General features: G+C 45.6%; 1 protein-coding gene across 2 annotated transcripts in view; it reads left to right on the top strand.

Moving 5' to 3' along the window:
• Positions 1-13,024, top strand: part of LOC141082579 (uncharacterized) — a 110,686-nt gene that overhangs the window by 76,656 nt on the left and 21,006 nt on the right. For both annotated transcript variants that reach the window (XM_073566564.1, XM_073566565.1), the window contains 2 exons: positions 360-476; positions 1,686-1,793. In XM_073566564.1, the coding sequence (XP_073422665.1) occupies positions 360-476; positions 1,686-1,793 (225 nt within the window). The remainder of the gene's footprint in view (positions 1-359; positions 477-1,685; positions 1,794-13,024) is intronic.

Below are 13,024 nucleotides of genomic sequence, written 5' to 3'. Positions count from 1 at the left end.
CAGTGGCCCCTTTTGAGCCGCGTATCAGTCCGCCACACTGCATAGATTGTTTAGGAGGGGCATGAAAAGGTGTTGTCTTATCCTGCAAATTTCGTATTCAAGGTTTGAGTGGGATTGGCTGGAAAAACTAGTTTATCCATGGAGATCTCCCCTCAAAACTTCTAAGACTAAAAAAGATCTGCTGCTGAAGTCTTCACCTTCAGAGGTCACCAAAGGTGGATTGAGGGGTTAGAGCTGCGTATGTAGCCATACATCTATTCTGGCAAGTAGACTTGTGTAGCCAAGGGTAGCCAGAGCTGTCACAGAATGGTGTTGTTACTGATCTGCTTTATTTTTAAAGGTTTGTTTTTCACTCCTAGTACAAGGACACAGAGCATCTACCTCTGGTACTAATAAGACAAATATGGTTGCAGTTCCACAAAAGTTCATAATTGAAAAACCCTACAACATTTGTGAAAAAAATGTTATTTTGAAAGGTGAGTGCAGTGATGACCATAGCATGCAAATGTATTTCTCTCTCTGTATATAATTTATGTATAGTCAGTGACAAAATATAGGATATGTGGCAAATACCTCCCATAGCCTTCACTGCACGTACCGCTCCCTAGAATTAAAGGGAGTCTGTCACCCCATTTTTGGTCTATCAGCTGCCGGCACCGCCATCAGGGGCTTATCTGTAATGCTGTAGATAAGCCCCCGATGTAACCTGAAAGATAAGAGAAATTAGTTATATTATACTCACCCAAGGGTGGTCCGGTTCGGGTCCAGAGGGTGTCGTGGTCCGGTTCGGCGCCTCCCATCTTGTAGAGATAATGTCCTCTTCTTTGCTTCCCGTCGCGGCTCTGGCGCAGGCGTACTTTATTTGCCCTGTTGAGGGCAGAGTAAAGTACTGCAGTGCGCAGGCGCCAGACCTCTCTGAACTGGTCCGGTGCCTGCGCACTGCAGTACTCTCTAATGCCCTCAACAGGGCAGAGCAGTGCGCCGGAGCCACGACTGGAAGCAAAGAAAAGGACATTATTGCTAGAAGATGGGAGGCGCCGGACGGCGACAACCTCCGGACCCCCGGGTGAGTATAGTCTAACTTGTTTTTCTTATCTTTCAGCTTACATCGGGGACTTATCTACAGCATTACAGAATGCTGTAGATAAACCCCTGATGGCGGTGCCAGCAGCTGATAGTCCAAAAATGAGGTGAGAGATTCCCTTTAAAGGAATATTGAACTAAAATAATAATACATTGATTTAAATGGAAAAAGCATTATGCTGCACCACTAAATTGGCAAACGAGTGTCATATTAGGTATGCAAATAACCTCTCTTTAGGAAGGAAGAGGAAATGATCTGTAGCGCCATCTATTGGGGGGTAGCAGTCCTATAAGTCAATATCAACTCTTTAACAAACCTTGCCACATGACTTGGGAAAGGAATTCAAACCAGACATTTCATTTGCAGACATGTGTTTCGGGGCATTTGCCCCTCATCAGTGCAAAGCAGGAGGTCTCAATTAGCTAAGTGATATAAAGTCTCCTTATAGAGAGTGCCAAGTTGACTTAAGAAGACTTATAGGCCACACAATGCTCCTTTTGTAAATTTGCATATCCTATGAATATATCATTAATGCCCAAGATTAGAATACACCCATAATTAGTATTTCCTTTGGACTTTCAATTTTTTTTTTTTTTTGTAGAATTTCCCAGCATTGAACCTGTCACACTAAGAATGAAATCAAAAGAGCCGCAGTCCAACAGTGAAAATATTTGTTTGGATGGAAGAGATGTAATAAATTATACAGTAGGTAAGTTCTTAAGACTTCTGCAAAGGATAGAGTTTTCTCAAATTGCTTCTGGGTGTTGTTAATTTCAGGAATATGATTGTTTGTGCCTTTGTTTTAGAAGGGGGACAGGCTCGTTATAGAAAACAGTATTTGTTTGTTTGTTTGTTTTTTTTTTAAATCTCCATGATGAATCTGCCCTTAGGCTATGTGCACACGTATGCAGAAAATTTCTGCATAAAAACGGGACTCCTTCTCAGAAAACGCACGTTTTTTGCCGCGATTTTTCCGCGTGTCCCCAGACACATAGAAAGCCAGAAATGCGGAATTTACCACGAAATTAATGAGCATGCTGCGGTTTATTGCGCGGTAAAAAACGCATCAATATGCACAAAAAGTGTAAAATGCATTAAAATGAATGGGAAGCTTCTTTTGAGCGGATTTTTTGGTAAATCCGCGGGAAAAACGCGAAAAAAACAGTGTGTGAACACAGCCTTACAGTATGTTTAGAGGGTTTTCCGATGGCATAAAAACACCAAACCACACATACGTCACTATATATATATATATATATATATATATATATATATATATATACACTCACTGGCCACTTTATTAGGTACACCATGCTAGTAAGGGGTTGGACCCCCTTTTGCCTTCAGAACTGCCTCAATTCTTCGTGGCAGAGATTCAACAAGGTGCTGGAAGCATTCCTCAGAGATTTTGGACCATATTGACATGATGGCATCACACAGTTGGCGCAGATTTGTCGGCTGCACATCCCTGATCTGAATCTCCCGTTCCACCACATCCCAAAGATGCTCTATTGGATTGAGATCTGGTGACTGAGGAGGCCATTTGAGTACAGTAAACTCATTGTCATGTTCAAGAAACCAATCTGAGATGATTCGAGCTTTATGACATGGCGCATTATCCTGCTGAAAGTAGCCATCAGATGTTGGGTACATTGTGGTCATAAAGGGATGGACATGGTCAGCAACAATACTCAGGTAGGCTGTGGCGTTGCAACGATGCTCAATTGGTACCAAGGGGCCCAAAGAGTGCCCAGAAAAAATTCCCCACACCATGACACCACCACCACCAGCCTGAACCGTTGATACAAGGCAGGATGGATCCATGCTTTCATGTTGTTTACGCCAAATTCTGACCCTACCATCCGAATGTCGCAGCAGAAATCGAGACTCATCAGACCAGGCAACGTTTTTCCAATCTTCTACTGTCCAATTTCGATGAGCTTGTGCAAATTGTAGCCTCAGTTTCCTGTTCTTAGCTGAGAGGAGTGGTACCCAGTGTGGTCTTCTGCTGCTGTAGCCCGTCTGCCTCAAAGTTCGACGCACTGTGCGTTCAGAGATGCTCTTCTGCCTACCTTGGTTGTAACGGGTGGCAATTTGAGTCACTGTTGCCTTTCTATCAGCTCGAACCAGTATGCCCATTCTCCTCTGACCTCTGGCATCAACAAGGCATTTCCGGCCACAGAACTGCCGCTCACTGGATTTTTTTTCTTTTTCGGACCATTCTCTGTAAACCCTAGAGATGGTTGTGCGTGAAAATCCCAGTAGATCAGCAGTTTCTGAAATTCTCAGACCAGCCCTTCTGGCACCAACAATCATGCCACGTTCAAAGGCACTCAAATCACCTTTCTTCCCCATACTGATGCTCGGTTTGAACTGCAGGAGATTGTCTTGACCATGTCTACATGCCTAAATGCACTGAGTTGCCGCCATGTGATTGGCTGATTAGAAATTAAGTCTTAACACACAGTTGGACAGGTGTACCTAATAAAGTGGCCAGTGAGTGTGTATATATATATATATATATATATATATATATATATATATATATATATATATATATATATATATATATATACCATGCTAAAAAGTTCATCATTCCAAGTTCATTCATCTTGATAGCTCAAATAGCTGATCCAGGGTGGTCAGACAGGTAGGATTCCTGTCCAACCAAAGAACACATCTCCTGGTCTGGTGGCTGGTTGTCTTCACTGAGAACTAGAGTTCAGCAGATCATGGACATTTTAAAGCGAACCTGTCAGCAGGCAGAGCAAGAAAAAAAGTCAAAACACCAGAATTATGTTTTTTTGGTCGCCGCGACATTGCATTAAAATGCAATAACGGGCGATCAAAAGATCATATCTGCACCAAAATGGTATCATTAAGAACGTCAGCTCGGCATGAAAAAATAAGCCCTCACCCGACCCGAGATCGCGAAAAATGGAGACCCTAATGATATCGGAAAATGGCGCTTTTTTTTTTCTTTTTTTTTTAGCAAAGTTTGGAATTTTTTCTCACCACTTAGATAAAAAAGAACCTAGAGATGTTTGGTGTCTATGAACTCGTAATAACATGGAGAATCATAATGGCAGGTCCGTTTTAGCATTTAGTGAACCCAGTAAAAAAAAAAGCCAACCAAAAAACAACTGTGGAATTGCACTTTTTTTTGCAATTTCACCGCACTTGGAATATTTTTCCTGTTTTCTAGTACACGACATGCTAAAACCAGTGGTGTACAAAAGTACAACTCTTCCCGCAAAAAACAAGCTCTAACATGGCCGTATTGGCCGAAAAATAAAAAAGTTATGGCTCTGAGAAGAAGGGGAACTAAAATGAAAACGCAAAAACAAAAATGCCTCCAGGGTTAAGGGTTTAATCTTTATTTTCAGTTTTGTGTTAATGATATGCTTGTGCTCTAAGGTGGGGTTGGTGTATGTGAGCTCTGATTAGGTATTCATAAAGCAGCCTGCTGACAGGTTACTCATCCCTCACAGCTCGCATACAGAATAAAAAAAACTCTTCTGCAGGCAGGTGCCGGCCGTGGTATCTGCACTGCAGCATAATCGCATGGTTACTATGCGCTTAATCCCTTTTTTCAGATTTTCTTGAGCGAGGGAAAAAAAGTCAGCGAACACAAATTGTAGGAAGCATTCATCCTTAATCAAAATAAAAAGCCTTTCCTTCATGATCCTATGACAACACTTTATGCAATCATCCACTGGTGTTCTGCATAAAGAAAAGTCGGGGCATTGAAGTTGGTGTAGTGAGCAAACTCACCGATTCTAAAGCGCTCATTCATTTTTATGTAGATATATGGCACTCTCCCCCAGCAGACTGATGTTTGATGCTCTCATTTTTAGCAATGACCTTTATTACTGTTGGATCATGAAAGCATAAGGATATGTTCCCACAGTCGGTATTGGCGGCGCTTTGGACGCAGCACATGTCGAAAGTGCTGCCGACTTTTGAACGCAGGTGATTCCGCATGAATTCATTGAACTGAGCATCTCCGCAAGATAAATAGACATGCTGCAGTCTGGAAAGATGTGGCGCATGTGCGTGTACGCAGGGAAGCCAGAGGTATCCCTGCACGCGTCATGAAATCCCATCCACTATGCTGTAACATCTGGACGCTGTGGATGTACGCAGTGTCCAACCCGCAGCGTTTACTGACCGTGGGAACATACCCTAAAAGGGGGTTTTGTAGGACAGTGCTTTTTTTAAAATAATTGATGTGTTTTATATTGTTGGGTATCACTGTTTAGGTCACAAAATGACTGGGTGTGCAGCTCACAGACAACTCCCAGATATGTGGTACCTCTTTTAAAGTGCACCTGTCATTCTCTGAAAGACTACACTGCATGTATCACAACGAGCGGTGACATTTGTAATGACTTTTTCTGTCCTTTCCCCAAAGCTACAGTACCTGGGACCATTGCCCTACTGGCGTGTTGCTGAGTCATTTGCATACTGGAACCACTGGCATTAGGCAGAAAATGTCAGCAGGAAAGGGAGGAAAAATATTAAGTAAAAAGAAAAATAACATTAAAAAAGTAAGCATTTCTGAAATCTGTAGCAAGCATAGGTGATGTGTATAAACTCAGAATGACAAGTGCACTTTAAACCTCTCAATACTTCACACCTTGACAATTGTTAGTCTGTTATGTCATTATAGCAATGTCATTAACTTTTTGGGTTGTGATCAATCAAATAAGATAAGGCTTTTTCACAGTGCACCAAGGGTTTCCATAGACTTGCCACAAAAGAAAGAGTACTTGCACGTACGAACATTTGTAAAATGTATGGTATAATGATTATGCCATGTATGTGTTGCACAAGCGATCAGAAGATTGCAACTTCAATTCTCCTAAGCAGACTATTGAAGCATGTAAAATAAAAAATGTAAAATTTTAGCAAATATATGTTCAAATCACACCCCCCTTTTACCCCTTTCAAAATAAAACAATTAAAAAAATAGAAATACACCAATCTGGTAACGCCGCATTCAGAAACGCCCGATATATCAAAGTATAAAAATAATTAATCCGATCAGTAACTGTATAACAAGAAATATCGAAACGCCAGAATTACTTTTTTTTGGTCTCCGTAACTTTGCAATAAGATGCAATAACGGGAGATCAAAACACCATACCTACCCCAAAATAGTATCGGTAAAAAAGTTAGCTCACCCTCAACCATCCTCAGATCTCAAAAATGGCCCTTTTTTTCTCTTATTTTTGCAAACTTTGGATTTTTTTTTTACCACTTAAATAAAAAAATGGTTTGGTATCTGCATACTCGTACTGACCTGAAGAAGCATAATTGTAGGTCAGTTTTAGCAGTTCGTGAACATGGTAAAAAAACAAACAAAAAACAATTGTGGGATTGCACTTTTTTGCAGTTTCACTGCACTTGGAAGTTAGTTTCCCGTTTTCCTTTGCAATATATGGTAAAATCAATGGTGTCGTTCAAAAGTACAACTAATCTCTCATATGGCCTTATTGATGGAAAAAGAAAAAGGTATGACTCTGGGAAGAAGAGGAGCAAAAAACAAAAATGGAAAAACCCAAGGTGATAAAGGGGTTAACCCACAAGGTAAACTTCATAAACAAAAAACATTGCAACTTGCCCTCCCCAAATGTAGTAAAAAGCAATTAAGAAATGTTATACTGACGAAAACGACACAAAAAAATTAGAGCTACACGTGACACACACTTTTTTTTTTTGTTTGCCACTTAAATATTAAAGAGCTAAATAAGTTTGGTCTCGGAATCTGTCTGTAGGATCAAGCCTCTTAAGCAGTCTATATGGACATGCAGGTCATAGAGGCTTTAATAAATTGGTACCTTGATATCTGCAATTTGATGTCTTATTCCAGAGAAATCCACATTTTTGTTAATCTTTAAATGACCCGCTAAAGGGATTGTCTGGTCTAAAGCTACAAGTCTGCTTGTATACATAATGTGGGATCCAACATCAGGCAATAAAGTGCCACACGTTGGCTGCCTTTCGGGTAAGGTAGTCTGGCTCCAGTGTCTTAAATGGCCACATCACAATGATTGAAAAACGTCACCTGAATAATGGAGGCATGGATATCAGCATTACTTTATTACACATACATACGTTCAGCATGAGTTACTCTCTGAATACTGCAGTTAGCAGCAAATGTGACATTTATGTACAGTACAGACCAAAAGTTTGGATAACACCTTCTCATTCAAAGAATTTTCTTTATTTTCATAACTATGAAAATTTGTAGATTCACTCTGAAGGCATCAAAACTCTGAATTAACACATGTGGAATTATATAATTAACAAAAACGTGTGAAACAACTGAAAATATGTCTTAGATTCTAGGTTCTTCAAAGTAGCCACCTTTTGCTTTGATTACTGCTTTGCACACTCTTGGCATTCTCTTGATGAGCTTCAAGAGGTAGTCACCGGAAATGGTCTTCCAACAGTCTTGAAGGAGTTCCCAGAGATGCTTAGCACTTGTTGGCCCTTTTGCCTTCACTCTGCGGTCCAGCTCACCCCAAACCATCTCGATTGGGTTCAGGTCTGGTGACTGGAGGCCAGGTCATCTGGCGTAGCACCCCATCACTCTCCTCCTTGGTCAAATAGCCTGGAGGTGTGTTTGGGGTCATTGTACTGTTGAAAAATAAATGATGGTCCAACTAAACGCAAACCGGATGGAATAGCATGCCGCTGCAAGATGCTGTGGTAGCCATGCTGGTTCAGTATGCCTTCAATTTTTAATAAATCCCCAACAGTGTCACCAGCAAAGCACCCCCACACGATCACACCTCCTCCTCCTTGCTTCATGGTGGGAACCAGGCATGTAGAGTCCATCCGTTCACTTTTTCTGCGTCGCACAAAGACACGGTGGTTGGATCCAAAGATCTCAAATTTGGACTCATCAGACCAAAGCACAGATTTCCACTGGTCTATTGTCCATTCCTTGTGTTCTTTAGCCCAAACAAGTCGCTTCTGCTTGTTGCCTGTCCTTAGCAGTGGTTTCCTATCAACTATTTTACCATGAAGGCCTGCTGCACAGTCCCCTCTTAACAGTTGCAGAGGTGTGTCTGCTGCTAGAACTCTGTGTGGCATTGACCTGGTCTCTAATCCGAGCTGCTGTTATCCTGCGATTTCTGAGACTGGTGACTCGGATGAACTTATCCTCCGCAGCAGAGGTGACTCTTGGTGTTCCTTTCCTGGGCCGGTCCTCATGTGAGCTAGTTTCTTTGTAGCGCTTGATGGTTTTTGCCACTGCACTTGGGGACACTTTCAAAGTTTTCCCAATTTTTCAGACTGGCTGACCTTAATTTCTTAAAGTAATGATGGCCACTCGTTTTTCTTTACTTAGCTGCTTTTTTCTTACCATAATACAAATTCTAACAGTCTATTCAGTAGGACTATCAGCTGTGTATCCACCAGACTTCTGCACAACACAACTGATGGTCCCAACCCCATTTATAAGGCAAGAAATCCCACTTATTAAACCTGACAGGGCACACCTATGAAGTGAAAACCATTTCCGGTGACTACCTCATGAAGCTCATCAAGAGAATGCCAAGAGTGTGCAAAGCAGTAATCAAAGCAAAAGGTGGCTACTTTGAAGAACCTAGAATATAAGACATATTTTCAGCTGTTTCACACTTTTTTGTTAATTATATAATTCCACATGTGTTAATTCATAGTTCTGATGCCTTCAGAATGAATCTACAATTTTTATAGTCATGAAAATAAAGAAAACTCTTTGAGAAGGTGTGTCCAAACTTTTGGTCAGTACTGTATATTCATGTTAGCGCCTCCATGGGTGTAAAAATGTCAAAGTAGAGTATGAGTTCAAAGGAACTTTTCTCCTTCGTCTCATTGGGGGACACAGATACTGTGGGCTGTATGCTTCTGCCGCTAGGAGGCTGACACTAAGTGAAAAAAAGAGGTTAGCTCCTCCTCCGCAGTATACACCCTCGCCCCTATTGCGGGCGGAAATCAGTTTTTTGCTTAGTGTCCTATGGAGGCACACACAGTCTGGATCTCTCCAGACTATTTTTTTCTAGTTTACTATGAAGATGAGACAGGGGCGACGGATCCTATTGAAAGGGTCCGATCTCCCCAAACCATCAATGGTCGAGCACGTGTTGAGTATCCCTCCACGTATCCTCTCCCGCGACGTGGGACATTATGCCAGACTTAGCCCTGTCCACCCCTAGGTATTGAAACCATGGGCTTGCACAGAGGCACAAGACTAGTCTGTGCGGCCCCCACTGCTCCACCAACGCTAGACGGCGGTGCTGCAAGGTGGCGGACGGTCCCTCTCCTCACCCCCTGAAGGGGTTAGATGGAGCTAGGGTGCCTGCACCGTCCTATTTTTTATCAAAGACCCCCTCACATACCTGCTGGATCTGGATCCGTCAGGACAGGAACACTGCGCCGGTCAGTAGTGCCACTTTTGGTACCGCCCCCCCCCCCCCCCCCCCCCCCCCGGTCGGGTAGGGGAAAAATTGAGGCCGCGGCTTCGGCCGGAAGTTCCGCCCTCGGGGCCGCGTGTCACTTCCGGCAGCCCGCCCCGCATTCGGCGGCGGTAAAAATCGAGGCCCCGGCTTCAGAGCACGGGCTAGGCCGCAAGATGGGAGTACCGCCCCTAGAGCGATTTTACAGGCTGGTGCGCGCCACAGATGTCGGCATGCGATTTAAAGGAGCATCCTGGACGGGGGGGCGCAGGACTGGGGTAAGTGCTGCCCGAGAGGCTACCTCTTCCCCATATCCCCAGCAGCGGACAGATACAGCATGTCCGAACAAAAGCAAAGTCGCACACGTTCTTTTACGCGGCATGCATCTCTTGTCGGGCTGCGTTTCCGCAGGCGCAGAGCAGCATTTATGCGAAGCCTGCGAATCCAAACTCCCCCAGGAGCCCTCCCCTGCGACCGCGACCAATGTGTCAAATGCCCCGTAGTGGGCCCGATCACTGTCACAGTACATGGCGTCGCTTACGAGAGCAATAGAATCCCTTCAAGCCCCAGATAGGGGCAGGGACAGTGTCTCGGGAAACCTCCACCTCACAGGAGCCTCCGGCCTGCAGGGGCCACCCTCACTCCAGGCAGACCCGGGGGAAACGAATCCACACTGTGTCGCCCAGTCTATCCGGTGCCTTCGGCATCCGTAAGATCTGCTTCTCGCTCCCCGTCACCAGTGGTTGATAGCGAGCAGACCTCAGATTGTGACTCAGACGAGCCCATGGACCTGGACACTCCAGGGTCACGTGAAACAGTGGACAGCCTCATAGAAGCCATTAATCAGACCCTGGGGATTAAGGATGATACCGCAGCGGCTACGGGGTGTAAAGTGGCAGGTAAACGGGTGAAGCGGCTGCACAGAATTTGTTCCTCTCACCCTGAGTTTGAGGACATAGTGCAGCGGCACAGAGAACGTCCAAAATTGCTTTTTACTCGGGTTAAAAGGCACTCGAAACGTTATCCGTTTGCTCCGGACCTCCGTAAACAAACGATGGAATCCCCGATAGTGGATCCTCCGGTTTCACGCCTGGCCACTAAGACCCGGTTATCTGTCCCTAGGGTTTCCTCGATTAAAGATCCCACGGGACTGCCTTATTGAGAGCCTAGGTCGTTCAGTATATGAGGCGTCAGGGTCTGCACTCGCTCCCTCGTTCGCAGCAACTTGGGTAGCCAAGGCTATGATATCATAGTCAGAAACATTAAACAAGGTCACGCAGGAGCAGGATCTACCTGCAGAGATCTCGGAGGTCACATGTCAGATGACGATGGCCGGAGATTATGTATTGAATGCGTCTTTGGATGCGGCCAATTGTTCAGCACTTGCTGCCACTAATGCAATCTCTATCTGAAGAGCCCTGTGGTTGAGGACATGGCGGGCCGATTCTACTTCCAAGAAGTCCTTGACTTCCCTGCCTTATCAGTGCGGCCGCCAATTTTTGTATCAATTTATCTCCGACTCCACAGGAGGAAAGAGCGGGTTTCTCCCTCAGCAGAAGGTTAAATCGTTTTTTCGTCTCCCGGTTCAGGCACGTTTTCGGGCCTTTCGCAGTGCCACCGGCCATTCTAGGCCGGGCGTGACAGCATTGGTCAGGTGGTGGCCGCTAAGCAGCCTGAGCCTGGTCCGGGACCCGAATAGGAGACCGGTCCGGGGTCATGCGTTAAAAGACTCCGGGTGGACTACGGGGCCCAATTCCGCCACCTCAGGCCGCCCCAATCAGGATAGGGAGCGGCAGGCCATATAGAGCCCACCCATTGGGGAGAATGCGTGCTCAACAGGCCAGATCGAGGGGACCCAGATCCTAAGGATCATCGGCCAAATGACTCGAGGTCTTTACCAGACGACACCAGCAAAGTGGGCGGCCGCCTACTCTGTTTTCACCACGTCTGGGCCAACATCGCTCATGACGCATGGGTAAAAGAATTGGGTGTCCTCCAGTTACAAAATAGAATTTGTCAGATACCCTCCAAGATGGTTTTTTCTTTCCCGGCTTCCCAGGGTGGATACCCAGGTAAGGGCTCTATTGGGAGCCATCAAGTCGCTCCTGCACAACGGAGTCATTGTTCCAGTGCCGGAACACAGAAGAGCTCAGGGATTTCATTCCAACCTTTTTGCAGTTCCCAAAAAGGACGGGTCTGTCAGGCCTGTTTTTTGGACCTGAAGCTTATGAACAAATTCATCAGGATCAGACATTCCCGGATGGAGTCTCCGTTCAGTCATAGCGGTCATGGAGCAGTGAGAATACTTGGCCTCAATTGACAGCCAGGACTCATTTCTGCATATTCCCATTTTTTCCTCCTCATCAGAGGCGGCTACGCTTCGCCATCAGCGTTCAGCATTTGCAGTTCGTAGCGCTACCCTTCGGGCTAGCCACAGCTCCCAGAGTATTCACAAAGGTTATGGCAATTGTCAGGGCCACACTACATTCTCGAGGCATAGTCATCTTGCCTTATCTGGACGACCTCTTGGTCAAGGGCCCGTCAATACGGGCATGTGAGGAAGGTGTCAACATCATGCTAGATACTCTTGCCGCTTAGATGGTTGGTCAATGCAAAGAAATCATCTCTTGTGCCAGCTCAGAGGATCTCCTTCCTAGGAATGATCTTCGACGCTTGCTGAAGGTTGATAATTCTCCCTCAGGAAAGGGCGCTAGTCTCCGGCAGGGAGTCCGGACACTACGCCAACCAGTCCCTCATACCATCCGATCCGCGATAAGGATCCTAGGGAAAATGGTGGCAGCAATCGAAGCGATAACTTTCGTCCAGTTCCATCCTTCACCCCCTGCAGCACGCCTCGTGTCAGCCTGGGATAAGAATCCTTTCATGCTCGATCGGTGGTGCAAACTGTCCTCTCAAGTCAGGCAGTCGTTCGGATGGTGGATAACCAGTTCTTCTCTGGCCTAGGGGAAACCTTTCCCCCCCATGTCATGGGCTGATAATGACAATCAATGTCAGTCTCCTCGGTTGGGGAGCGGTGTTTCGCCACCACACAACCCAGAAACGGTGGTCGCCACAGGAGGCACGCCTCCCGATCAACTTATTGGGGATACGAGCAATTCGGCTGGCTCTGCAGAAGTTTCATCACTTTCTAGCAGGCCGCCCCGTCCGGATTCCATCGGACATCGCCACGGCGGTGGTTTACATTATTTGTCAGGGGGGCACCCGCAGCAGAACAACCATGCGCAAGGTGGAGCACATTCTTCAGTGGGCCGAAGCAAACCACTCGGTGATTTCGGCTGTCCACATCCCGGGCGTGGAAAATTGGGCGGCAGACTTCCTCAGCCGGCAGGGTCTTGCATCCGGAGAGTGGTCTCTACATCCCAAAGTTCTTCAACAGATTTGTCAACTGTGGGGAGCTCCGGATGTGGACCTGATGGTTTCCAGAGTGAATGCCAAGGTGCCCACATATGTCGCTCGGGCCAGGGACCCG

The sequence above is a fragment of the Dendrobates tinctorius genome, unplaced genomic scaffold (assembly GCF_039654945.1).
Source record: "Dendrobates tinctorius isolate UK_male_01 unplaced genomic scaffold, ASM3965494v1 ptg000018l, whole genome shotgun sequence".
Lineage (NCBI taxonomy): Eukaryota > Metazoa > Chordata > Amphibia > Anura > Dendrobatidae > Dendrobates > Dendrobates tinctorius.
Note: the sequence above shows the minus strand (reverse complement) of the source record. Positions and strands in the feature narration are given on the sequence as shown.